Source organism: Penicillium paradoxum (assembly GCF_028828445.1).
Source record: "Penicillium paradoxum strain IBT 22861 chromosome Unknown utg000004l_segment0_segment0, whole genome shotgun sequence".
NCBI classification, from domain to species: Eukaryota; Fungi; Ascomycota; class Eurotiomycetes; order Eurotiales; family Aspergillaceae; genus Penicillium; species Penicillium paradoxum.
Window position 1 is genome coordinate 2,994,951 of NW_026643182.1, and position 26,264 is coordinate 3,021,214.

At 50.1% G+C, this 26,264-nt stretch overlaps 11 protein-coding genes across 11 annotated transcripts; 5 read left to right on the top strand and 6 right to left on the bottom strand.

Moving 5' to 3' along the window:
• Positions 1-3,876: 3,876 nt before the first annotated feature.
• Positions 3,877-6,433, top strand: N7457_004830 (SLC26/SulP family anion transporter; the record flags this gene model as incomplete). Its single annotated transcript, XM_057175875.1, has 2 exons — positions 3,877-4,344; positions 4,397-6,433. 2 exons carry the CDS (start codon positions 3,877-3,879, stop codon positions 6,431-6,433), a joined length of 2,505 nt encoding a protein of 834 aa, XP_057032922.1.
• An 869-nt stretch (positions 6,434-7,302) lies between these two features.
• On the bottom strand, positions 7,303-7,689 carry N7457_004831 (uncharacterized protein; the record flags this gene model as incomplete). Its single annotated transcript, XM_057175876.1, has 1 exon — positions 7,303-7,689. One exon carries the CDS (start codon positions 7,687-7,689, stop codon positions 7,303-7,305), a length of 387 nt encoding a protein of 128 aa, XP_057032923.1.
• Positions 7,690-9,835: 2,146 nt separating this feature from the next.
• Positions 9,836-10,288, top strand: N7457_004832 (ATP synthase subunit C family protein; the record flags this gene model as incomplete). Its single annotated transcript, XM_057175877.1, has 1 exon — positions 9,836-10,288. One exon carries the CDS (start codon positions 9,836-9,838, stop codon positions 10,286-10,288), a length of 453 nt encoding a protein of 150 aa, XP_057032924.1.
• A 572-nt stretch (positions 10,289-10,860) lies between these two features.
• Positions 10,861-11,127, bottom strand: N7457_004833 (uncharacterized protein; the record flags this gene model as incomplete). Its single annotated transcript, XM_057175878.1, has 1 exon — positions 10,861-11,127. One exon carries the CDS (start codon positions 11,125-11,127, stop codon positions 10,861-10,863), a length of 267 nt encoding a protein of 88 aa, XP_057032925.1.
• A 773-nt stretch (positions 11,128-11,900) lies between these two features.
• Positions 11,901-12,674, bottom strand: N7457_004834 (uncharacterized protein; the record flags this gene model as incomplete). Its single annotated transcript, XM_057175879.1, has 1 exon — positions 11,901-12,674. The coding sequence occupies one exon, from the start codon at positions 12,672-12,674 to the stop codon at positions 11,901-11,903; it is 774 nt and encodes a 257-aa protein (XP_057032926.1).
• A 2,063-nt stretch (positions 12,675-14,737) lies between these two features.
• Positions 14,738-15,951, top strand: N7457_004835 (uncharacterized protein; the record flags this gene model as incomplete). The annotated part of the gene is made up of 3 exons (XM_057175880.1): positions 14,738-14,976; positions 15,037-15,466; positions 15,523-15,951. 3 exons carry the CDS (start codon positions 14,738-14,740, stop codon positions 15,949-15,951), a joined length of 1,098 nt encoding a protein of 365 aa, XP_057032927.1.
• A 380-nt stretch (positions 15,952-16,331) lies between these two features.
• On the top strand, positions 16,332-16,859 carry N7457_004836 (cysteine-rich PDZ-binding protein; the record flags this gene model as incomplete). Its single annotated transcript, XM_057175881.1, has 3 exons — positions 16,332-16,496; positions 16,588-16,711; positions 16,774-16,859. The coding sequence occupies 3 exons, from the start codon at positions 16,332-16,334 to the stop codon at positions 16,857-16,859; spliced, it is 375 nt and encodes a 124-aa protein (XP_057032928.1).
• A 323-nt stretch (positions 16,860-17,182) lies between these two features.
• N7457_004837 (mitochondrial 54S ribosomal protein mL46) lies at positions 17,183-18,309 on the bottom strand (the record flags this gene model as incomplete). The annotated part of the gene is made up of 4 exons (XM_057175882.1): positions 17,183-17,476; positions 17,545-17,672; positions 17,720-18,205; positions 18,264-18,309. The coding sequence occupies 4 exons, from the start codon at positions 18,307-18,309 to the stop codon at positions 17,183-17,185; spliced, it is 954 nt and encodes a 317-aa protein (XP_057032929.1).
• A 447-nt stretch (positions 18,310-18,756) lies between these two features.
• N7457_004838 (CAF1 family ribonuclease) lies at positions 18,757-20,645 on the bottom strand (the record flags this gene model as incomplete). Its single annotated transcript, XM_057175883.1, has 5 exons — positions 18,757-19,256; positions 19,312-19,939; positions 19,992-20,218; positions 20,270-20,362; positions 20,411-20,645. 5 exons carry the CDS (start codon positions 20,643-20,645, stop codon positions 18,757-18,759), a joined length of 1,683 nt encoding a protein of 560 aa, XP_057032930.1.
• Positions 20,646-21,810: 1,165 nt separating this feature from the next.
• Positions 21,811-23,185, top strand: pex26 (the record flags this gene model as incomplete). Its single annotated transcript, XM_057175884.1, has 2 exons — positions 21,811-22,256; positions 22,315-23,185. 2 exons carry the CDS (start codon positions 21,811-21,813, stop codon positions 23,183-23,185), a joined length of 1,317 nt encoding a protein of 438 aa, XP_057032931.1.
• Positions 23,186-23,822: 637 nt separating this feature from the next.
• On the bottom strand, positions 23,823-25,133 carry N7457_004840 (uncharacterized protein; the record flags this gene model as incomplete). Its single annotated transcript, XM_057175885.1, has 2 exons — positions 23,823-24,318; positions 24,397-25,133. The coding sequence occupies 2 exons, from the start codon at positions 25,131-25,133 to the stop codon at positions 23,823-23,825; spliced, it is 1,233 nt and encodes a 410-aa protein (XP_057032932.1).
• Positions 25,134-26,264: the final 1,131 nt, after the last annotated feature.

Genomic DNA, 26,264 nt, shown 5'->3' on the forward strand with positions numbered 1-26,264 from the left:
TCTATCCTCAGTTCACTCGCGGTGCTTGGCCTGCCAGCGTATCCTGATAGTAACACAATCTACTGGTCTTGAAAGTTGCACATCTGCGAAACTCAGTGTTGAACAGTACTTGGTTTCATTTGATATCTGAAAACTACGTTTGTCGCCTAGGAATATGATATGATTAATATTTCCATGCCCTCTACGGAGTAGTCATGCTCATCTAGATCGACCTTCCATCGATTCAGACGATCTGCAAAACCAAAAATATATATTCATATACACGGTCATCCTCACTGTGAACTCTCCAAATCTGGGACCCCGAAATGCTGCCCAATCTACTTTGCCAGACTGCATCGTTATTGTTGGGCAAGAACGTTAGGCTGGAGAGGTGCTCATTCCGAGCGAGACAGATACCATCCTCTACTGAACTGAGATTCATTGCCAGATGCGTTCTCGATAGGACCAAGGCAAGTCCAATTCAGGCTAATATCGCATTCTAGGCAATACAGCCACGTCCATTTGTCAACATGTATGTGGGCTTCCCGCCACGCGGGGCATCGGGATGCGGGGCCAGATATACTCACAGCTTACCCTTGCTCGGGATCTCTACGGAGTATGCAGGTAGCCAGAACTAGGCTTTTACGGCTGACCATTGATTGACGACTGCGGGGTATTGAACCCCGAGGTGTGGGGGGAGGATCTTCTGCGGCAATCGAACTTGGAGTTTCAACACCACCCATGAGGTCTAGAACATCTAGAACACGCAGGATATGGCGCACATAGTACCTACATATATGATATACATATATGCAGGAAGCCATTGGGTACCTATATGTACCTGAATTAAGCTCCCCGCATTCTAGAATTAAGGCCGTCTCGCCCATGGAACCCCCGCGGATGTAGAGTTGACCCAAGATCCCGTGCGGCTCTTTTATCTCATTTTCGTCTTTACCCCACCGTTTTGCAACCCCATACATGGACTGACGCTTTACATGGCTGTCGAAGTGGAAAGTCCCTTTTGTAACCGAGTACCAGCCCACATCAAAGGTTGGCATACCCTGTGCTCGCCGGAAAATGAAGCATGGACTCGGTGGGAATCGAAGACGCCTGTACACACCTGCAAAAGAATCTTGCCCGCACCTACAATTCAAAATTTCCCGGGACCCTAACATTACAAACAGTAAATATAGCAATTAGGCATGAAAAAAAGACATGAAAGTTTGTAAGGACCCCGTCTGAGTACTTCGATCAACCAAGAGGCCTCTCCCCACCGGCACTCTAGAAAGTGGTATTCAACAACACAGACTCAACGAACATTTTATTTGACCCAACCCTCCATCAATTCAATAACACCACTCAATTCTTACAAGTGCTAGAGGATTCACGATCCACTGCTCTTGAACTGACGGATGCTGAGGTGCTGCGCATTTGGGACGCATGCAGATTTGTGAAAATGCCCATCAGGCTAGAGATTAACTAGCTTCGTCGCTTCTCATAACAGATCTGTCTGGTAGCTTAGGAACCTATCTTGTTACATTATGCTCATTATGTCTTCACACTACCATAACTACCACAATGCTAGGCAGGTACTCACGATCTTGCTGAATGGTCATGTGTGTGTAGTTCTTATAGCCTGTCAGTCCGCTGGCGACAAGGGACCATTTCATGTTGCTTTCCTCAAGTTTTTCAAATGCCTGGATTTGCTCGGTCTCATCTGAAGTTGGAGGTATGAGTTTAAATGCCTCAGAAAGGAAACCTAGTAACAAGTCTCATGTTCTGGCCTACCCTTTTCGGGTAAACAGTCTTCAATGCCAAATTGCATTCGCATCAAGAAGCTGAATTCTATCTTGAAGTGACCATTGTTACTATGAGTGCTAGAGAGATATATGTTTGGACAGCCAACATCGGGGAAACATCCGTCGAACTTCCGCGGTCTCCACTGATGAACAGCCTACAAAGGATACCACCCGGTGTCTCAGATGAATGAAAGTTGAAGGTCTGTCGAGAAGCCATGTATTTTTGCTTCATCTGGACTACAATCGTCATCGATGCAAAGCCTATCACTTGTCTTCTAGTTCAGTTCCCTGGCCTTTCCAGTTCGACTTCTCGGCGGGAACCACCATCGGCTTCCAAAAAGGCCTCATTGCAGATGCAAATCTTGAATCCAAGAAGGCCATCCCCATTGATGCCGAAGAATCACAGCGATTGACCAAAGCCTTGATACCCTGGTGACCTAAGATAGCCTATTCTCTGGCCTAGTCGACGAAGCGGGCTTTCATATGGTTTTCGTTGGCTTTTATGCCGTCACATTCGTCCACGGCCTATCTGAACCAGTTGGATTATCATGGCAGAGATGCAATCTGGTCCGCTATGCCCCACTCCAATTCTGATTCCCGGGGTGGCAGATGGTGACGCGGGTGATGGCAGCACAAGGAACCTAAAGGAGACATTCGCGAATATCGGCACGACCGGAGTCATAATCGAATATCAAGATTGACCTAGGCTTTAGTTAACCCGGATGCAGCTGTGTCCTCTGCAAGGTTATATCCTTCGATGGGTTAGGGACGAAGAAAGGTTGTCTCTCGGCGCTAGGTATATGTGTGTATTTCAGCTGCGTGTGATTCCTGCAACGAAGGGAAAGTCATCATCATGCTTGCCTAAATGGACGCCTTGAGATGCGCTTGGATGAAGCTATGATCTGCGCCCGGGAGGATCAGTGCACTAGCTTCAATGGAGCTTCGTTGAGGCACTCCAGGATCATGATGCCACGAAACAATGTATGGTCCTTCCTGTTCTTGCGATCGTTGGGGGAGGGGAAATGGAGAATGGGTCTGACGCAAACGTGACTCCATTTGAATCCAGTCTGGCTGACTAGGACTCTGATGGGCTTTGGATGGATTGAAACAAAGTGTGACTGTTGGGGACCTCAGGTTTGCGGAGTGGGTTTCCCGTCTTGGCATTTTGAGCTTATGCTGACATTGGATCTGGGAAGTGCAAGTACAATGTGAGTGGTATTCTCTTATGAAAAACGCACCAGTACTCTTTGAATCTTGAGTTTCTATTCCTGATCTGCGCTAGAGTCATGTGTGCAGCGTATAGGGAGTAGTCATATATGGGGATCAACCAGGCACCAGGTACCCGTGTTGCCTCCTTTCTTCGTTAGAAGATAGTGTCCAATCCCACCGATGTATAGACTCAAAATATAATCAACAAACTTCCATATCTAAAGATGTAATGTATAGTCCATACTGCCTAAGTATTCTCCAGGCTGGGAACTCCCCAAGGCATAAAGGGGCTAGTGTTGGTCACCGCAACAAACGGGGTCAATGGCATGTTGCACCGGAGTTAAACATAACCGTCTCCACGGTGCAGGCAGCAGGATTCAACCCATTGAGCAATATAAGATCGTCATGCAACGCAGTTGAATTGAAGATCAGCCCTATGGGTGGGTCTATCAGCCCTATAAGACTTGGGCGTCACTGCCTAAATCACACTTCCCGTTGCTCTGGGCATTGGCAAATGAGCTCCATTACTTGGAATATTTTCCCTTGGAAGCTCTCATATCCACCTGGACACACCCGTGTGATCAGCAGCTCTCCTCGTATCACACGGGGTAGCTTCTTTCCACTTGAACAAGTCTGACGCGAGAATGACCCTGTCCAGCTCCACCGTCGTGATTGGCTCCAGTGCAAGGTTTTTGGTCGATTGGCCCTAAAATCACGACATACATCGAACTATACGGTTCGGTCCACCTTATGGACGCAATATGGCTTCTCTTACTTTGTGTCCCCCTGTTCTTCTTTCTCCTTCAGCTTCTCTTCTCTCTTGCTCTCTGGAAGGCCTCCCGTGTTGACCCCCCGATTTACGAAGAGCCCAAAAAGACTCATTGCAATAATGGTGGAGGATATCTTGACTCGGGTCGGCCACGGTTTCGCAAAGCTTTTACGAATTGATTTGGGTCCAATTCCCTCACTGGGGGGAGACGAGGCCAAAACTTATGGCTATTACGAACATGACCCCACGGTGGGCGATTGGTTCCGTGGCCATACACCCAGTGCATCTCAAGTCCGTTGCTATATTTGGAATCTCTTTCCTTTCCTCCATTGGATCGGGTTTTACAACGTGCAATGGTTGATTGGGGATCTCGTGGCAGGTGAGCAGTCCTCGCTTAGCATCAGCAATGTTGTACAGCTGCTGACCTACTATCCTCTTGAAGGCATTACTGTTGGTGCAGTTGTCATTCCACAGGGTATGGCATATGCTGAACTAGCCAAATTACCCCCGGAGTATGGTTTGTACTCCTCGTTCATGGGGGTCTTGATCTATTGGTTCTTTGCAACGTCGAAGGATATCACCATCGGTGTAAGGGTAGCTCCTCGTTGTCTTTATATGCCCGAGAAACTAATTTTCTCAGCCGGTGGCGGTCATGTCAACGCTCATGGGCACAATCATCATCAAGGTTCGCGACGCTCACCCCGAGATACCCGCACCGGTCATTGCCTCTGCTCTGGCGATTATCTGCGGGGCAATAGTGTTATTCCTCGGGTTGCTTCGTCTTGGTTTCATAGTTGATTTTATCCCTCTTCCTGCTATTACTGCGTTTATGACCGGTTCGGCAATCAATGTCTGTTCCGGTCAGGTCAAAACAGTTCTCGGGTTGAAAGATCATGTCTCGGGCCGTGGGGCAACCTACAGAATTATCATTGATACACTAAAACACCTTCCTTCTGCCCAGATGGACGCTTCGATGGGCCTTACAGCATTGGCAATGTTATACGGCATACGGTCTGCTTGCAACTATGGAAAGAGGAAGAAACCCCACAAGGCTAAGCTGTTCTTCTTTCTCTCCACATTGCGTACAGCATTCGTTGTTCTTTTCTACACGATGATCAGCGCTGCAGTTAACATCCACCGACGCGAACATCCTGCTTTCAAGCTACTTGGTGTTGTCCCCCGGGGTTTCAAGGCTGCAGGGGTTCCCAAGATCGATATTCCAATTATCAAGGCGTTTGTTGGGGAGCTCCCTGCCGCAGTGGTCGTGCTTTTAATCGAGCACATCGCTATCTCAAAATCTTTTGGTCGTGTCAACAACTATACGATCGACCCATCGCAAGAATTTATTGCAATTGGCATCTCAAACCTTCTGGGCCCATTCTTAGGTGCATACCCAGCCACGGGCTCATTCTCACGAACTGCTATCAAAGCCAAGTGCGGCGTGCGGACTCCTCTCGCGGGTGTGATCACTGCGGTCGTTGTTCTTCTCGCTATCTACGCGCTACCCGCGTTGTTCTTCTACATACCCAAATCATCCTTGGCGGCCGTAATCATCCATGCAGTGGGTGATCTCGTTACTCCACCCAGAATTACCTATCAATTCTGGCGGGTGGCTCCAATTGACGCTCTCATCTTCTTGATGGGCGTTCTCGTAATCATTTTCTCAACGATCGAGACGGGCATTTACTGTACCATTGGCGTATCGCTCGCAGTACTCCTGTTCCGACTCGCCAAAGCCCGAGGCCAATTCCTCGGCTACATCCAGGCCCACTCAGTCGTGGCTGATCATTTTCTCAATCTATCAGGAGATTCAAAGACAGGATTTGAAGATGATGTCGCCATCTCCCGAAGAATTTATCTCCCAACCGAGCACCAAGGGGGCACAAATCCCCGAATCAAGATCCACCAGCCAGCTCCAGGAATCTTTATCTACAGAGTCTCCGAGGGGTTCAACTATCCAAATGCAAACCACTACACCGACTACCTCGTTAGTCATATCTTTCAATCCACCCGACGCACAAACCCGCAAGCATGGGAAACACCAGGCGACAGACCGTGGAATGATCCGGGTCCAACGCGTCCCGAACGGAGACTCCTCCTGGCCGAAACATCCACTTCCCCACTCCCAACTCTCCGCGCTATCATCCTTGACTTCGCCGCTGTAAACAACGTGGATGTCACATCCGTCCAGAACCTTATTGACGTCCGCAATCAGCTAGACCGCTGGGCATCCCCAGACAGTGTGCAGTGGCATTTCTCGCACATCCAGAACAAATGGACAAAGCGTGCTCTGGCCGCTGCTGGATTCGGCTTCCCTGCTGTTTCGGACGGCTCTGGGCCCCATTGGCAGAGATCGATCTTTGACATTGCAGAGGTCATGGACAGTCTGCCCGGATCACCTGCTCCGTCCCAGGCCAACACCCCGAGGGACTGGTTCAAAGACTTGGAATCTGGTGTGACGGTACAGGGAGACAGTGCTTCTTCGTCGGTTGTGGGTGGTACTGAGGATGGTATTGAGCTTGTGCGAACTGATGAGCGGAATGCAAAGGTAAACACTCATCGCCGCCGTGGTCGATCTGGTGTCGGCACTGGTATGGCTGTTGTGGACGGTATTAACCGGCCTTTCTTCCATTTGGATCTGACTAGTGCTTTGCAGAGTGCTATGGCTGGTTTGTGAGCACGGCTCTGGTTTCTTGCTCTTTGGTCTAATACTTGCTGTCTTTCTTTTTAATAACTTTAATCAGGGACAACCCCCTTCTCGGATAACTGAGATACTTCTCAGATAGTTCTAATAGAATTGATTCATTTTTATTAACCACTCGGGGACTCCTGGCCATTTGTAAAGATCTTCGTCTTTGTAGACATAATTCTCGACCAAAAGAGTTTTGCAGCTTGGCTTCTATGTAGATACTTAGTATATCAACAACAACCAGCTCTACATATACTCCGTACGCTCCATGTCTTCTTTATAATCAGCTAGCAGTTATATTCATTCACTGTATGAATCATTCTATTCTCCATAAGCAGCACAGTATGAACTAGCGGTGTCCGATCCCCATCATCTAGATCTGAAACTAGTCTCAATAGCGTTAAGCTGGTGGATTCACCTGGCGATCTTATCTTCGTTAGTGCCTGAAGAAGCAACGAGGTTGACAACCGCCTCGTGTTGAATTTTTTCAAGATAATCAATAACAGTAGAGTAGACATGGCTGTGCCAAGAACTTATTCTCGTAGTGTACCTTTGCACGAGGTAGCTGGCTGCAACGCGGGGAATCGAGGTCTGAGCCCCAAGCCCAGGGGTGTAACCTCACTCCTCAACTGCTGGAACTTCGCAACTGACTTGTACTTCCTCTGCTGACTGGCAGAGGTTGTGCACGGAATCAATACAGCACATCTGAGAGTATGAGCGGTTGCTGGATCACACTGACTGAGGATCCTCAGGATCCGACGTGGACCGCTACGGAACAGATCGATCCCTCGGCAGGAAGACGATGCGAGCACCCTACGTCCTACGGACCGATATGACTGAGCTTTAACTACGAGTCGTTATACCTCATTCAACGGAATCTCACTCCTCCCACGACCTCGTATCTCCTTCCCGGTCCTCTGTTCGCTCTTCGGGTCTGCCGGATATACGATGGACGCGTCGGTTGTATGGTATCTGCGATCTCCAGGCGAGTCGAAAGCTCCATGGATGTCGGGGGCTTGATCGAAACCTGCACCAGCCAGTCCGGATGCTGTCCGGTCGTGTCTGGCTCCTTCGTGTCGGGCAGGCAATGGACCGCGTGTCGGCTGCGCGTCGCGCGGATGGAAACAATTCCTGTCGTGCCGGGACATTCCTTTGATGAGTCGATCGCCGGGACGGTTTCGGTTCTTTCGATTCTTGGTGCCGTGTTGCCGTGCTGCAGAGCTAGGTGTCACCCTGGATGCCATCGGTGCTGATTTTGACGCGGATCTTTCGGCGAGAAAGCCGAGGGTCGCACACAGCTTCTCGTTGCGTGAATCATTTCCAGACGGTTATCGTGGTTGCAGCCTTCGTCCTCGGATGTTCAGCTGCAGCTCATGGCGCTTCTGGAGAGCATGTTCGGGACGCGGATTGGGCACTGCGCGGGCTTGGGCGATCCAATGGGGGCGGGTTTGGGCGCGGGAGAACGGCTGTCAGTATCTGGCCTGAGCTGGCTGTGCGTTAGTTGCCACGAATTCATGGGCTGGGGGGGGCCAAGCTCGTGATTGCATGTGTTCCTGCCGAGGGCAACACGGTTCGAAATCTCAGATCTGCCCGGGGATACAGCGTTCTTATGTTCTGGGTGGATATAGTTTTGGGAAAGACACTAACTTAATGTACTATGGATACTATGTGTCTTCATATGCCATTACGGCAGTGTATGCTCAGCCGCTGAAGCTATACCTGGCCAGCTGGCCTCAGCCATGACCTCACGGCAGGTCAATGATGAGTCGATGAGTCGCCGAGTCTGGGAGTACCGTACGGTATTGGTATTACCCGATTACACCCGGCACCGGAACCCCCTGATCTCGATACGACGACCGTTCGCCTTTCAATGCTTCCTTTTTGGACTCAATTGCTTTGCTGGAATGCAATTGTATCGATTCGCATCATGTCCAAGATGGATTCCCACTCCGCTGGCTTGTCGACTCCAGGAAAAGGAACACGCGTAACGGCTGCACCCTGAAATCGAGCTTATGTGGGGCCCGCCAAGCTGCGATCAGCCGAAATGACCAAATCGAATTTGCGCTCAAGAGCCTCTCTGGTTAACCTCTTTCGGACGCTGTAATTTGCCGTGAAAGTTTTTTTTTCTGAAGATAGGGCTATTTAAGGGTCTCTGGCCCCGTTCAAAAAGGCAAGAGTTCTTCAAAAGAAGTGTCCAGCGTTACCTCTAAATGGCCTGTAACCTCTCTTCCTGGGACGAACCGGAAAGGGCCAGTTTCCTTGTTGCGATAGCCGGGTCCTGGCGGGTCGGGAATCCAGCCTAAGTGGACCGGCGAAAAGAACACGACAACCCGGTTTTTTTTTCTTACTTTCTGCCCTTTTTTTGTTTGTCTTCGTTCTCCGATCTTACTCCTGGTAAAATAAAAACTTATATAAGAAACGCATTGCGCCTGCAGGATCTCTGCATGGTTTCTTTCCCTCGGCAACCCAACGAGACCGAAAAGGAGACCGGGGTACCGGATCCGTATGGAATTACGTATTCTCCCAATGTGACCACTCGGTGAGGTGGATTCCCGAGGGACGAAGGGGGAGACATTATCCACCTCATCCACATAATCTGGCTCCTTTCAGCCGATGGTTGCCCAGTGACTCCGTAGTTGGTGGACCTGGAATCCGAGTCGGGCCGGTTTGGGTAACGCCGGGAACGAATCCAGAGAAATAGCGGATCCGAGAGGATTATGATTGGCTGCTAGCTCATCGGTGGATCGACCCAGCGGATGGGAACATGCTTAAGATCCACTGCAAGGGCGGAATTGGGAATTTCGTGGATTTTTCATTTTAGAAATTCTTTTTCTTTTTTCTTTTTTCTTTTTTCTTTTTTTTTCAATTGGAATTTGATGATTCTGCGTATCCCTTCCACCTCCCTATTCTTCCAATTGGCATGAAAGGGAAAGAAGGAGACTCCGTAGAGGTACAGCTACACCGTGTGAAGGGTCATTTCCTGTATGCAGGGGACTCGACTAGATCTCCTCACGACCCATACCCTCAACTCCAGTCGAATCAATCCAGTGGACCCAGTTGGAACAATACCCGACTGAACCCGACAGGTAGCGATACGCGGTAAGAATGGGTAAAACGAGACCAAAACGTCCCCCAGCATTCCTGATAGTGTGATTTGCGAATGAAATACTCCGGAGTCCACGCACAACCTAGGGCTTTTTTTTTACCTTACACATACACTAGGACCGACTAGGAGGCGGACGGGCGAAAATTTGGCCGTAGAGTATTTATGTCCTAGGGCGGTCCTCTCCCGTAGTTTCCCAGCTTTTTCTCCCTGAAAAGTCCATCTCTCTCCTCTTTCCTTCTTTCTCCTCTCTTCCAACCCTATAATTCTATAGACCATCATTCACAATGGCCGCCACTCGTGTCTTCACCTCCCGCATGGCCTCCGTCATGGCCCAGACCTCCAAGGTCGCCCGCCCTGCTGCCCGCTTCCAGCTCAACGCTGCCACCAAGCGCACCTTCACCCAGAAGGCTCCTCTCGTCGGTGCCCCCAAGCGCATCCAGTCGCCCACCCTCCTCCAGGCCAAGGCCTTCCAGACTGCCGCCCGCCGCCAGTACTCCTCCGAGGTCGCCTCCGCCATGGTTGAGGTCTCCAAGAACATCGGTATGGGTTCCGCTGCCATCGGTCTCGGTGGTGCCGGTATCGGTATCGGTCTCGTCTTCGCCGCTCTCCTCCTGAGTGTCTCCCGCAACCCTGCCCTCCGTGGCCAGCTCTTCTCCTACGCCATTCTCGGCTTTGCCTTCGTCGAGGCCATGGGTCTCTTCGATCTCATGGTTGCCATGATGTGCAAGTACGTCTAAATTATCTACGACTCGGGTTTACGGATTCTTGGAAAAATGTCATTCAAAACAAGGATTTTGGGTTTTTTGAGAATCTCTGCTTCCGCCGGGGAGGGTATTTGGTCGTGATGTATTACCATGTACTACTTTCAGCGTCATCTACAACACCTTTTTCTTTCTGTACATATAGAGTCCTATATGGCCCATCGACCATCCAACCTATCAAAGAGCCAAACCAAAAACTCTGTGTGTTGCGTCTGACGGCCGTATATCATCCTCTTCCTTCCTTTCCTCATAGATTTTGATATTTTCTTCTTCATCCAGTCCGTCTCACGGATCGACCGGATGAAGAAAAAAAATATTGCCTCGTATACGGGCTTCTCGAGCTCTCTCGCTCGAAAGCTCAGATCCCCCACGTAGACAAAAGCTACAAGCTACCCAAAAAAACCCCGGGGAACGCACTAGCTTCAACAACACCAAACAACAACAAACAGTTCATTCCCCCCGTTGGGGGCGTTCTGAAATCCCCATTCTAGCGGATGTCACTACGGGGTCCCCCTATGCAGCAACCCGACCCGCTCTTCAACGAACAACTATGCCACACCAGCCATCCATTGGCCTACAATAGACGGTGAGAGCAAACTAGAGACGACTTCCAGGCCATCGCGCGTACAAAATAGCAAATCAAGGGCGTTGGCTGGGCCTGCATTCGAGCTGGAGACCCGACGCAGAATCTTTCTTAGCTCCCGGGCCTCGGGAACGGCTTTCCCGTAGGCTGACTCAGCTGGTGACATCACCTGGCGAAACTGCGTGTGCATGCTGCATGCAGGAATCGGGGAGGGAAGCGGGTCATATTGCATTGTTGGCTGGGTGTTTTGGTGATATGAGGAATTGGGTGTGGACGGGGCCAGATTGGAAGGGTTCTTGAGGTGTTCTCTGTGGTTTGAGTACGTTGAATCTACGAATATGGTCTAGTCCGCTTTGGGTTAGTAGCATCAAATTGTAGTATACCCCGGTGTCAGAGATTGTAGGCTAATAGATCTTGGGGTTTGATCGGTTTGGGGGGGTTGTATTAATTGGGGGTATTTTTGACGTCTGGGTTGTACTGTTGATAGACTAGATTCAGTAATATATCGAAATATTATGGGTCCGATTTGATATGGGTTCGATATATAAACATGCAGCCATGTTCTACCCAGTACTCCATACAACGAACTAACCCCACAATATGTTGAATGTACGGAGTAGATATTTATATTTTGACACGACAGAGCAAGTATCACAATGAAGCCCCCTATATATATCGAAAGGATCTATTACTAAGAATGACTCGTGAAGCCCAGGCGGCCCAGTAATACACGTGTCAAACAGACACAACGCGCCTACATGTCAATACTGCAGAGTCATATTCAGAAAAAACCAAATACTTCGCAAAAATATGGACCGCAAGCTAAATCATGAAAGCACTCGAGCTTTCACAAGACCAAAAACATCAAATCGACTCCAGACATGCCATAATTGCTCGAAACGCTGAGGGGGAATATGTATGACCAGGACTCGACCAAAAGGACGAAAACCCGAAGTGTGAGCAAACACCAAAGATCAAAGACCAAAAAGAAACAAAAAAACCAAACTAGAAGATCTCCAAATCCTCAAACTCCACAACCAACCCATCCGTCGATTCCGTCGGCAATGAGCCTTCCAGCGGCATCCCATGCACAGCATCCCACATAGTCTCCCCATAGGCCAACCTCGTCGGCCGACTCGCATAAACCCCAACATGAACACACTTATCCTCAACCCCATAAAAGAACCACGTCACCTCCCGCAACTTCTTCCAGGTATTCCGCACCGCACCAGGAGAGCGCGCGAACACCGACGTCGACGGAACCTGGTACCAGATCCACAGCGCATGCCCGATACGCTCGAGCTTAATACGCAGCGAATGAATCCCCATCCCGGCCTGTGCGCTCTGCGCGAGAGGCGAAAGACACCAGTCCGCGCCGTCGGATGTCGCGCTCACGGAGGACGCGTTGAGTCTCCCCGAGGAGAACTCCATGCCGGCTTTGACCCATTTGCAGGTAGGGCGCGGGGGAGCGCCGAAGGCTGTCCGTGGCGGCTCGGTGACATCTGAGGAGAAAGATTGCGGTGCGCTGCCGGCGAATATCACCAGGCCGCCTTGGTCCCACTCCATAGCCCAGTCTGCGCTGACGGTGACTTCCGCTACGACGAATGGGTGGCGGAGGGATGTGAAGACAATGGGGGCTGTTGAAGTTTCGCCGTTTGGGGGTTTGCGCCAGAGATCTGTGTTCGGGCCTGCTCTCAATGTGAAGTATTCCATACATTGAGGGAGTTCGAAAGTCGGTGGGAGGTTTAGCGTCGTGAACGACGATCCATTTGGAGGCATTTTTGCTTTTTTTTTTCTTTCCCTTTTCTTTTGGGCTGGATTTGATTTCCACGCGCTGATATCTTTAGGGAATTGAGGACGGAAGGGAAAATCGATCGAGTCACTGTGCGTTTCTCACACCGGACGAGATGCAGCAATTAATACCCCTAGATGCTCGGCAATGACGATGGGTTCTCAGCATTTGCTTGAACCTTAAACGATCCCGTGCCAGGAAGTCCAAGTCAACGCATGCAATGCGTATGCGAGAACAAAAAAGAAACCCCAGAATTGTTGGGATATGATGCAGTCGAGAATCGGGACATGCGGACACGCCGAATGCGGGTTGCGCCAGACCTGGAAATAGGGAACACCAAGGGAATGGAGGGAAAAAAAAGCAAAAAGGAAAGTCTGAAAAAAATAGTGGAAGAAGATGAAGAAATAAATTGAGGGCCTGAAACTAACAAAGTATTTATGTGATCGGAATTGGTGTTGTTCGCCTTACTTCCGGGGGACGATCCTCTCAGCAGGTCCCGGTGGGCATAACCCCATCTAGGACGCAGAACCACAGTCCTGGAGAGCAGAACCGAGCTGTTGGGCTCCTTGAGGCGCTAGAGTCGTGTTCTTTGTGGTCGATTCCTTTGATGGGCCTCGAGAAGCGTGCTTGCATTGCTTCGGCGACAGATGGCGGGCCAGTTCGCAAGTGGCGGGTCATCATGCATCTGCGGAGGATCCATCACGATGTGATGGAGCATCTGAGAGGAGAATCAAAGGTCCCAAAAGGCCCAAAGGACCACAAAAAACAAGGCAGAGAGACATGGTGCAGTGAAACTGTCCGCGCGGTGAACATGCAACACGTTCAGGCTACAATGATCTCGGGTATACCCACCGGGACATCGAGATCATGATACTCTCGAAGGATCGATCGGAACAATGCAGGACGCATGAACTGGGTGGAACTCAGATTCGGGAGCTGAGAGTTCTCTAGGATCTTCCTTGGTCGGTGGTTTGACAGCTTGAAGACAAATAGGCGTGTCTTCTATTATTTTCTCCTGCACCGTGGCGTTGCAGCAAGCTCAGCCACGCGATGGCCCTCTCCACTTATGGCGTGTTCTGCACAAGGCTGAAGAGGGTAATCAGAGTCATCGTGGGTGTTTCACGGTGGAGCTGAGGATTGAGACGCAGTCCAGAGTACAGAGTACGGAGTATGAAGCGCATGGATATAAGGTGTGTTCTCGGCGGGCTCCATTATAAAAGGCTAAGAGGCCCCACAGCATCAGCATCATAACTCTAACCCCCTTATTCTCCTCCGGATCAACATTCTTATTCTATCCAAAGCACTACGGAGCACTCCGTACAGAGGTCGGAGTACTCCTCCGTACCTCGGATCCCATCGTGAAATTTGAAGCAGATCAGCTGATGTGGTGCTTTTAATAGGCCGCCAAGGCTTTAGCCTGTGATCGACGAGTTAGTTTCTTCCTTCAGGGCGTTGAAGTCTTTGAGAGGCGATGTGTTGGCAATTTCGGGCGCAACCCATTGATTGGGTTCTTACAACGTACATCTGTCTCTCTGCCTGACCGAGTTGATTTCATCAACTGCCCCTTCACCTCCACTCTGTTCCTGGATCCGGTCCCAAACATTTCACACCGTACAAAGTACTGAACACGAAGTACACATCTGTCCAAAGTACTCCGTACGGGGCGCAGAATGGATTTTCAGCAATATTGTTCCCCCGCCCAGCGCCCAGCGCCCGTCTAATCCAATGCGCCGAGGCGAAAAGCAATTTCCAAAGAGGGGCCCAAGAAACGAGAATTCTGAGAAGAAACGAGGGCTTAGCAAACCCAGTGACCCGTGATTCGACGCCTTTTGCCTGAGAAAACAGTCCGAGCCAATCACATCCATTCCCTGGCCATCTTGGCCTCGTATTGGAAGACTCTTGAGCCTCAGTCTAGTTTAGTGTGATTTGCCTGAGCCCCCTTTGATCCGTTTACATAAATGCCATCGGTTTCGTAGGAAAAAAAAAATAGAAGTTGAGCTGCAGATTTACAGTACGAGAATTTCTCAGTAGATCTACACAAATCTCCAACATGGCACCTCGACGCGGTAGCGGAGGCTTTTCGTACGGCGGCGACAATCCTTGGAACGATGAGGTTTTGCTGTCACTAGATCGGTATTCTGGGAGTTACAAGACTTACTTTTTCGTACGCTTTGCCTTTGATGCTCTCTCCCTCCTTGCCTTTGTCATATTCCTCATCTGGGCATGCACAATCCGGAAGCGAACTCTGCCAAAGAAGACAATCATTTTTGCGCTCCTTTCTTTTATCTGGTAAGTGGACCGATGAGAGCCTCAACATATGAAAGTCGCTAATATACACACTACTCTCAGCTCCGAAGTGGTACATATCGTCTGGGGCGCCCTTTATATCGCCGATGCGGAGGTGACAAGGTACTACTTGATCACCCTGATGCTCTGGAACTTTTTCCTCATTTTTGGAATTTGTCTCACCTTCCATGTCTTCTGGAAACTCATCCACGAATTCCTGGGCCGTCTTACGCATTCTAGCAAGCCCTCTTCAGGTCTTGTTACCCTACACGGGACCTTCTATTTCCTTGCTCTTCTGCTTGGTTTTGCCCAAGTTGCTTTGTATATTTCGGCGGTCGTGTATGCAGTGATCAGTCGATACAGCAATACTGCATACATCTGGTCACAACTGAAAGGTGCCATGTACATCGTCTATTGGGTGCTGTCCATGGAGATCCTCGGCTTCATGATTTACGTGGTGGTCAAGGCTGGCAACCATCGTTTCGTGTCGAAGGTGAGTCCCCGCCGACAAGCACTGTACAGAGAATATCGATCTAACCATATCTCCAGCTGCCCGCTATCGCACTCATTAACGCCGCTGTCTGCTGGTTCGCCATCTGCTTCGCGTGGGCCATCATAAATATCCAGCACGGCATCATACAAACCATAGCTTGGCCAGTATATCTGGACGCCGTCCAAGCCATTGTCCAGTTCATTTTCTCAGTCGGCACTTTCACGGGCATTCTACTGTGCTGTTCGAAATGGCATAGGCTCGGCGATGGCCTGGAGACGTTCACTGTGGCTCCATACCCACCTGCATCTCCGCAGTACCCGTCTGGCGATTACCCTCCTACCCAATTCCAATCTCGGTTACCGGATGAATATTCTCAAGAAGTATATCCTCCGACTCAACAGCAGCCATATGGTGCTGCTCCTTACCGGGATTATTCGAACCAACCGACTCATTACCAGACCCATCGAGCCCCCTCGCCTATGTAAAGCAAGGTTGAAGCCCGATTCTGTTGAGAGATACCCAATGGTCACGTTATGACCCGTTTTCCTATTCTATACATAATGTTCATGCGAGCTTTCCAATGTTGAGGTATCTACAACGATGCTCTCTTCTAATATGCGTACTATGTTGATACCCGACCAACGATGCGAGTTTATGATATCTTAATAGCAATATAAACATACATATCACATTAATAGAAGACAAGGTAAAAAATATGAAAAAAAAAATAAACCAAACCCCCGTGTATAGAGCGAGAAACAGGTACCAAAACGTCTTGGCATCGAAGTGACCAGGCGGTGGCGCGCGCGATAACATCATCTCCATTTTCACTCTCTCGACCAACACTCCCCCATCCACAGCAAAAATGGTCTGTTCAAAATGCCAAAAGAAAATCAAAGCCACTGAGCTCGCCACTCCGGGTGTCAAGCGCAAGAACGATATGTACTACGGCTCGCCGTCTAGTACTCTCGGTGGTGGCGCAGACAAGGGCAAGACAAAGGCGACATTAGGCTCGACGGGAATTGGAAAGGTATGTGGCTAATCTGCGATTTTTGATATTGGAAATGAAGCGAAGGAATATATTATGAGTTCTGGATTTTATACTGACATTTTTCTCATAGAGCAAACTCCTCAGCGCGAAAGCAAAGAATCCTTATGCCGCTTATGCTTCGTCTTGTGATAACTGCAAGGTGAAGACAGAGGTGGGCAAGAAGTTTTGTCAGAGATGTGCTTATCAAAGGAACGGTATGTTGCCCTTTCGCTCTATTGCCCTTGACTTCGGTGCAAATGCTGATATCTGATACCAGCTTGTGCTATGTGTGGCAAGAACCTGGCTGGCAAGTCGGCCAAGGACCAGCCTATTGTCCAGGGACAGAAGTTTAACATGGCATGATATGCCCAGACATCATGTTTGGGTGGATTTCCTATCTTTTCTATGTATTTGATTGACTATGCACATGGCATGGCGTTTATTCTAGGCGTTGATGATACCGCGGAATTGAACATTGAAATGGAATGAATTTGATTTGACAGTGCAGGAAAATTCTAGTTATACATGGCATGCGCAATAAGAGTATATGCAGTGCGTCACCGATAGTGCGCTGGAGTATCGGAACAAGTATGCCTTTTCATCTCCATCAGGAAGAACCTCGGACCTCGCCTGGTTCTTCTTCCTCGCCCAGCTCCAGCTGTCCAGCTGGTCCCCAAACCCACCGCTTACCGATCGGCCAGCATGTTCTTGATGTTGCTGTAGTATTGCGTGTTCAGGTATTGAGGGAGTTCCTCCTTGGACAGCCACTTGAAGTCCTTGAGGTTCTGGGTGTTCACGGACAGATCGGCCTGGCCGGCCATCATGCGAGACTTCAAGAAGAAGATCTTGCTGCCGGCAGCCTCGGTCTCGGTCTTGGCCTTCTTGGAAGCGTTGAATGAGTGCCATCCGACGGGGTGGAAGCCAACCATCCAGGTGTTCATGTTGACTCCGGCGGACTGGGCAAGGGTACGTTCAGCAGCCTAGCAAATAATACCATGTTAGTATGATCAGAACAAGCTTGTGAGTCGAACAAGAATCTGGTACTAACCGTGCGAAGGGTCTCACCCGCCTCGACTGGCGAGCTGGGGAACTTCCAGTGGCCCTCCTTGGATTGCACAAGGAGATAGAGAGTGCGGGAAAGCAAACGATCGAGACTCTTCTGGTCGTTCTTCTTGTCTGCCTCCGTGATCCGAGGGTAGGGCCGAGGAATTTCCTCCTTTTACTAGTATCCTGCGAAGTCGCATTGGCAGTGGACTCTGCGTCCCGCACGAGGGCCTCGACCTGGTGCTCAGGCTCAGACTCCGGGGAGCCAAGCAGAAGCTCATCGTTCCATGCATCGCTGTCGTACGCGTTGTACTTTCCGATATCACGCGCGGCAGTCCGGCGCTCCTGGATCTTCTTCTTCCAGTCCTCATCGGCTGGTGTTCCGCGCTTGAAGTAGAAATATTTCGTAAAGGGAAGGGCCAGACGCTCGTTCAGACGCTTCTGGTAGAAAAAGAACGCTTTCTCGAAGGGCTCGAGTTCACGGGTGATCTGGGGAGGGCGGGAGAGGACGACACCGGCGTTGATGGTGTAGGCTGACTTCACGGCGGGCTCGGCCGATGTCGATGCGGCGGTCGATTCGGTCGCTGGTGCAGCGGAGGCATAGCTGCGGCGTCCAAGGGTCTCTTGACAGCTTCTGCACACGCCGGAGTCGATTATTGATGGCCCTGCGCGCGGAGTCAGTATTGGGACTAAAGGAGCCGGGAAAACTTCAATTGCACATACGCAGTAGCGAGGCCACGCGCCGTGCACCATTGGATCCTGACGACATCTTGAAGGGTGGGATGGTAATATGTGTCTGATGGCCTTGGACTCCCCGAGAAAAAGATCCAACAGGGTCACGTTGTCGCCAGGCCCGATCGGGTTAGTCACCGCCCGGCCGCTTTAAATTTCGAAATTCACTTTCCTCTTTTCTTCTCTTCTCCAAGCGTCTCTTATCATCACTGTGTCCCGCTCTCTACGACCTGTTGATCATTTAAAGGTGCTCAGAGTGAGCTCCTCGCGGCCAATTTTCGCTAGCGGTACCTTCTTTATAAATCAAGGCGTACTGTTAGATAGCTGCCGCGAACATCCCCTTTGCTATTAGTGTTTGTGTTTCAATCAAATCAATTTCTAATATATCAAATCTCTCTTCATATTTCTCGTATCTCTCTCATTTGCAGCCCGTTGCCTTGGGTTGAAATCAGAAATCACCATCACGCCGTAAATCTTGGCCGTGTCAAAGCTCCAGCAAGAGCTCCTCTTCTTTGGGGATTTCTTCTCCCAGTTGGATCACCCGCTCTTGGGTGCCGAAAACTCGCAGCTTATTCCCGTAGACATTCCAAAAGGGATCCCCAAGACGTGGCAGCAAAATGCCCTGGCTGACCAGGCGAGTTATACGCTCGGAACCAGTGTCGGTGAGGGATATGCCAGGTTGAGCAATCTGGGCTTCTTTGATCTTTGGAAGTATCTCATCCTCAAGGTCAAAAAAGTCGCTGAATTCCTTCTTGGGCCCATTCTCTTTGCTGGACTGTGTCATCACACTGGCAACCAGACTGGATGCTGCGGTCGTCTGTGTCTTGGCTTTGGCAGAGGTCTTGGCTTTGCCAAATGGGATTGAAGCGCCGCGCTGTATGTTGCCAGCAAGTTTTATGAAGGCCATGGCAGCGAGCATGCTGTCGTAGCCTGCTTCATGGGTGCTTTTGCGAAACTTGTATTTTGAGAAGCCAGGATCGATTTCTGGGAATGGTAAGTTTGTGTCCTCTGATTGCCAATGGTATACCTGAATCTGTACCTATCTTGGGGTTCTCTATATTCGCCAAATTCGTGTTGAGCTGCTCAAGTGATGACATAGGGTTCAGCGAGCCGCAGTCGTGAGTGGCCAGGTACTTGGTATCTGCCAGTACAGGGAACAAGTCATGGACAGCAGCTTGGAAGCCGGCGAGAGTATCCGGCAAGGGCCCCAGAAAGCATCTGTGGAAGAAAAGCAGGTCACAGAACATATTGTGACCGACCAGCACGGGTCTATTCTTCTTGATCTGGCTCTTGACTTGCTCTGCTAATTGCTGGACGCTGAAAGTCGGCTGCTCGATGATCTTCATCAAAGGCTGGAAAGAAACTGGTTCTAGTTCTTCGAGGTTTCCACCAACAAGGGCCTCTGCAATCCACCGAAACCCGATATGCTCTCGAATGCGTGCCTTTTTGATCTTAAACTTCTTCTCGAAGGCAAGCCTCTCAGAGGCCAAGTCCCGCATTTCAATTTGAACGAATGTGGATGCACCTCGCGACGTCAGGTGGGGGTATTCCTCGCCGATAACCTTGTGAACAAGCCATTTCTGCATGTTAGTTAATGCGCCAGGCAGGGGACCGGGCATGGCCTGCAGGCTGCTGGGCGGCGGAATGTTGAGCCATCCACGGCGTGTCTGCTGGTGTCAGTTGATTTACCTAACTCAAAGTCCGATATGATAGTCGTACCTTGCCCTGTGCCAGCCATCCATCGACCAGAATCCGAACGATTGCAACAAATTTCAGAGATTCCTTGTCGTCTCCTTTGATTTCCATACATCGGACGGGGCTACGCGAGTGGCATTTCTCTATGGCTCGTTTGACGGCTAGTTCTTCTTCCTCTCGAGAGAGGTATCGCACGCCGAAGGAGCACGTATGGTCAATGCTGAAGTTATTGGCGAGCAGGAATTTCATTGCTATTCAGGAAGTGTCAGTAAAGGCTAAGCATTCGTATACATGGGACATACAGCGACTTCCAAATGTCCAGTCCCGATTCACATCGATCTCAGGCTGGGTGATCGGGCTCAAGCTGATATTGTATGGCTTAAGGGTGTAGGTGGCTGCAAATGATTAGCGACACATGTATTATACAGGTGTCAGTTGCGTACCATTCTCCTTGTCTTCATGGCAGGTCGTCAGTCCAACCTGGAGAATCTGGTAGCGCTCTGCCGCTGCCTTGGCTTCCACATATCGCTCCTCCACAGTCTGGGTTCTGGATTGTGGTGCACTTGGCTTGAAAACCACCCCGGACAATTCGAAATCCACCGACACGAAGCAGCTGGTGGAAATGTCGTTGAGGATGGAGGGAAGACAGTCGGGGAAGGTGACGGTTGTCACGTCCATACTCGATCGAAGTTGGGAACAAATGAAGGGTGGGCTCGATAAGTCAAGGTGGAAATTGAAAAGAGAAGACTTTATGAGTGGCTTTGTTGATGTGGTGATTGAGGTAGAGGTGAAAGGAGGGTTGTTTGGAAGGCAGGCATCCGGGTTTTATTGATCAAAAAGACAGCAAATCCCCAAGTCTCTGATCCGACGCACAAGTCGCTGGGTACTTGGGTCTCTTTGATTGAAAAGAGAGAGTTCAACAAGCGTTTCAGTCTATCTGCTTGATTATCAAGCTTTACAGATCGGACTGAGTGGTGTGTTAGGAGGGAAGGAGGATGGGGATGAGAGGAAGAAGACGCCATGTAGACCACGGGATATCTCACTATTCAAGCAAGGCTTGACGGGTCACTATCGACTGCCAAATGTTTGACACTACTCTTTGTTCCTAGCAAGAATGCGCACTCTCGGCGACGTAGGCCATGGTGTCTAAATCATCTACAACTTCCCTAGTATGTGTCAACAGACCTACTTTCAGATCTCTTGATATACCCAGTCGCTAAAAATATGCTCAAAGAGATGCCCGGGGAGATGCCATACACAATCACAGAAGATATAAACCCCGTAATTGTAAATTATAAATTGTGGCTTGAGCGAGATGTCAGATCCCCCATCTTCGAAGTGGGGGCGATCGGGATGAAAGCTGTATAAAAGCTGTATAAATGACCGAGGCTGCAATGCCCAGGCGATCCCGAGTGTGTATTGCTCCCAGCATTCCACTTGTATTTGAGATGTAATAGCACTGTAGCCTGTCGCTCTCCAACCTGCGATGCACTTCTGAAACACCTTTATGGAAGAGTAGCCTATTGCCATTTCCCCTGGTATAGCGTCTGGAGCAGCTCTAAACCACCGCGGTAGATTTTTCAAGCAACCGCATATTCCAAAAGGAACTATTGCAGAGTAATTTCGAAGTTATAGAAGCTAAGGCCAGCAAATGTCTTACGGTGGACGTTGGATGCTCACAGGCCAGTCCCGTGACCGACCCCGGACTTGGAACGAGCCGAGGGAAAACGACAGCCGATCGCAGCCCCGACACGCTTCACTTTCATGGTTTCTCTCTCGTGATAATCACTTCTTTGCCTATTTTCTGACCTCAAATACCGTTTCCTGAGTTCTCGGCCCTACAATGGCTACCGGATCCCCCATGATGTCCCAATCTCACTCCCGCTCTCCGTCCTCAGCCTCCCCCACAAAGTTGTGCTCCAAGACATACAAGAAAGCATCCCAGCTTTACCTTACACGACGTCTACCAGAAGCTCTCGCATACATCCAACCGATTATCACGCCCTCCGTATCACAAGATGACCAGCACACAAATGACCAAAAATCAACGCCGGTTGCGCCGATCGCCACGGCCGCTGGCACGTGGAGGATCAAGGTGTGGAACCTTTACATCACGCTCCTCAGCGCAATAGTCGATCTTGGCGCAGAGGAGGGAAAGAATCAATTCGGCCAGAAGGAATGGAAATCAATTGCTTCGCAAGTCAGAGAAGGTGGAATTTGGGAGACTGTTGTCGAGGTCGGGTACCAAGGCCACGAGGGTTCGGTGGATGCCGAAGTCGTCTACAACCTGTTAGTATTCGACCCCTATCCCATGACTCAAGTCAATGTACTAACATTGCGATCGCAGTGCTACTCTCCTTTTGACCCACTCCTCTTCGCAATCCCTGAACCAACAGCGCCTCGAGACCTATCTCTCCTCTTACGGACAGCCCAATCTCGACCTCACAGATCGTCTCCAGGATGCATCCGATGAATATCAGCACCGGCCCATGCGCGCGACAAATGGAGCGGACACCCCGAAGGATCTCACTGCTCGAGTAAAGATCATCGAGCTCTTTACCCTGCACGTCCTTCCCCGCAATGACGAGTGGGAGTACTCGACCGAGTTCATCAACTTGAGCGAGGTCCTCGATGAAGAACGCAAGGATCTCTTCCTACAGACTCTGGAGGGGTTGAGAGAAGAGAAGGAGCGAGGCGAAATGCGCGCAGTCGAGTTACAGCGCGCAAAGGACGCAGAGATCGAACGGCAATTAGAAGAAGAACGTCGCGAAGCCGAAGAAGCAGCGGCCGCTGCACAAAAACAAACCAATGGCCATAAACGCAATACCAGCGAAGTTGACTACGGGATTGAGAAGACGCGCCCACAGGGCTCTCCCAAGGGGAAAGGGGCCAGATCGACAGATAAGTTGCCAAACGGCAAATCACGAACATCCATCCCGTCATCTGGCCCCAAAAACATCAAAAAGCAGGACAAGGCTGAGCCACGGGGCCGTCAAACTCGGGCCGTGGCCACGGCCCTGCGCAATCTGTTCCGTCATATTATCCAGACCGTGTCCGGGAATCCCATGTCAATAGTCCGCACCCTGCTCTTTGTGACCGGCATCCTCATGGCGATGAGCCGGCAGGATGTGCGTGATCGGGTTCGACGGGTTACGGACGGCGCTTGGCAGAAGATCAAAGCTACCGCCGGAATGGGAGTCAAGGTGAGCTATATTTGAGATATCAGCCATGTTGGCCTTCTCGCACAGTGCATGGCGATCATGTGTATTTTTTTTTCTTGGCCAGATTGGCTCCCCAATGACCTCGGGGCCAATTTTTGCATACTTTTTCCCTTTGTCATTCCCTTTGTTGATGTATTCTATGCATACATACCAAATCGCCACCAGGTGTGGTTTACTCTTATTCAAGTTATCTTGGTTTTCTTTGATTTAGCCGGCAGTCTTCCAGCAACCAACTTAGTAGATTATCACCCAACACATCTATTCCATTTCCGATCGGAGTCAACTAGGGAGAGGCCCTAGCCGATGCTTCACTCATGGCCTATCGAGGGGTTCCTTCGTAAAGCTTGGACGGATCTATGGATGCGATATGAGAAGGTCCTAGTGGTTATGGGAAAAGAAGCCCTTCGCTTAAATACACTGTCTATTTGTCGCTTTGACCAGGCCAAACCCCAGGCTAACGTATTAGAAACCCTTTCCACGCAGTCGCATTCTGACTGTTTTCTGGGATTGACTGATTAAATTTGGGTTTTGCCGTCGATGACCAAAAGTGATCTACTTAATGGCCACCGATGGATGTCAGAACATATTCTATTCTCGAGCAACAAGAATCAAGCATTACAAGTTTAAATGGGTATCAAATAGTCGTAACTTCATGACGTCCAGTGTGATCCCCACGTGGAGTCTCAGTCATACCAACCTCAACATCATCCCGCCCACTATCCTCTAGATTCTCTTTCTCGATGATTCGAGCATGCCATCTCCGAAACAACTGAACAAAGAAATGAGCTACACAGATCTGTTCGGTGGTATAAAGCAGCACGGGCACCGATGTCTTCGCCTTAATGAAGAGGTCGATCGGTTGCCACATGGCATAGAGCAATGGGATTCCTAATGCGGTGCTCTTCGCTGGCCCACAGAAACATATTGCAATAGTCTCCTCTGGAGACATGTGTTTGAACATATGCCTAGACCAGCGCCGAGAACCAAAACTTCGTGGGGGTCTAGAGCAGAAGAAACATACTACCGTTAAGGTGACGTAGAGCCAAATGTTGAACAGAACCACAAAGATCACGCTCTGCGCAGAAAGAGTCTGAAGGGCGCCTGTGGCAAAGCACGAAGAAAAGGTCGCCCTAATAAGGAACCGATCAGTAAACAGCCACACAAGCCGATATCTCCATCCGAAGGACTCGGGGCCGCCTGATACTCACCAAATCAACAACAACAAGCAGAAGGAAGACAACTTCGCCAGCTTAGTCTTCTGCAACACCCTCGCCGTGCGATCAGGCCAAGTCCACCTAACCAGCTGCCCAATAAAAAGCGGCAACAGCACACTAAGCCCAAGCTGTTGAAAAACATCCTTATACATACTCCCCAAACTCCCACCCCCATACCGCCATGGATCAAACTCGGCCATCTTCGGCATCAGCGCCACAGTCCACGCGGCCGTAACAAACGGGCCAAGAATATTCGCCAACAAAACCTCCACCAAAGCAGCCGCCTCATCCCCACCCGCAGCCCTCGTCATAACCACATTCGAGGCGATCGTCGTCGGGATACACGCAGTAAAGATATACCCCGCCAGCACCGCCCGATCAATCTTCCCCCCGGGATCCGCAGCAAGGATAATATGTACCACGGCAAGTACCAGTGCGGGAATGAACAGAAACGAAATCACCTGTACAATCAGGTGCAGCCGCCAGTTCAGACACTGTGCGAAGAGCTTCTGTCGCGGGATGCTCAGGCCGGAGATTAAGAAGACTATCGCGATCCCACCATACATGATACTGTACTCGGAGCGGATGATACCGCCGGGCTTAGCCACGTGTGGGAAAAAATATGCCAGGGTGCACACGACCCCAATCCCGAGGAGGAGCCATTGGTGGAGGATTAGAGTTGCGATACGCTGTGGTTGCCACCGGGAGTTTTCTCGGGCTGCGGGATTCATTTTTAAGGTTCTAGGAAGAGATGGGCATTGCCGTTTCAAGGGAAATCTCTTGAGCATGTAGGGTATGTACAGGTATGTCGGGAGTTGAGAAAATTGTATGGTGCGATCGGATTTGGTCCGATGCATCGGAGTTCAGAGCGAGAGAACCGGCCGAGTATGAAGCTGTGCTTCGATATACTTACACTTATCCGGCAGAATGGAGGTCTGAATAGGTTGTACGTATATCTTTTACATACCAAATCAGGAAGTCCAGGACGGGCCGAAATCGGGTAGCCGATGTGATCGGGTCGAATAGCCCCGGAAGAGAGGGGGATGCATGTGACAACAATTGGAGGGACTTACAGACTCGGAGATCAAGTGGTCAAGCTGTTCAGATCTATTCTAGACACAGTACGGAGTACTCCATACTCCGTATGGGAATCACTGTATACTTCGTACTGGCTATATTGGATAAAAGCGGGTAAAATCCTCGGCAGGATCACTACGTCACCACTCACAACCCTACAAACTACAAGAACACCCCGGACTATTAACCCAAATTTAATAGCCTAGCCTGCAATAAGCCCCATGTACTCCGGACTCTTGCCTCCGTACTCCGTACCTCACAACCTTGAGTTACTTTAATTCGCATCTGACTCAGAAAACCCCATGACCCTAATCTCCCTGAACCTCGGCAGAGGGGAGCTTTTGCGCTCGCCCGAGAACTCCCGCAAACCGCCAGCGGGACGCCAGCGGAGGACCCAGCGAATTTCGCTACTTTTTGCTCCGCTGAAGTCCCGAAAGGCTCAAAATTGGGAGTGCCCGGAGTAGTCTGCTCCCCGGGGCTAGTAAGCCTCTGGGGCAGGGAAATATGCTTGTGTAGTAGGAACAACCACATGTAGTCGCACACTGCATCGGTGCCTGTGATTTTTTTTTTTTTTTTTTTTTACTCCGTTAGAAGCCCTCCCGCTCAGATATAGAGTATACCGTCACAAGCCTGCCAAAAGTATGACGACAGCCAGCGCATGTGAAATCAGATCATTGGAGATCTGGGGTGATGGTAGAGAGCCGCCCTTGTTCCCGAAGGCCTCGGGATTTGTCTGGGGCACTTCCACTCTGGATTCGGAACCCCTAGGGAATAATTATTATATA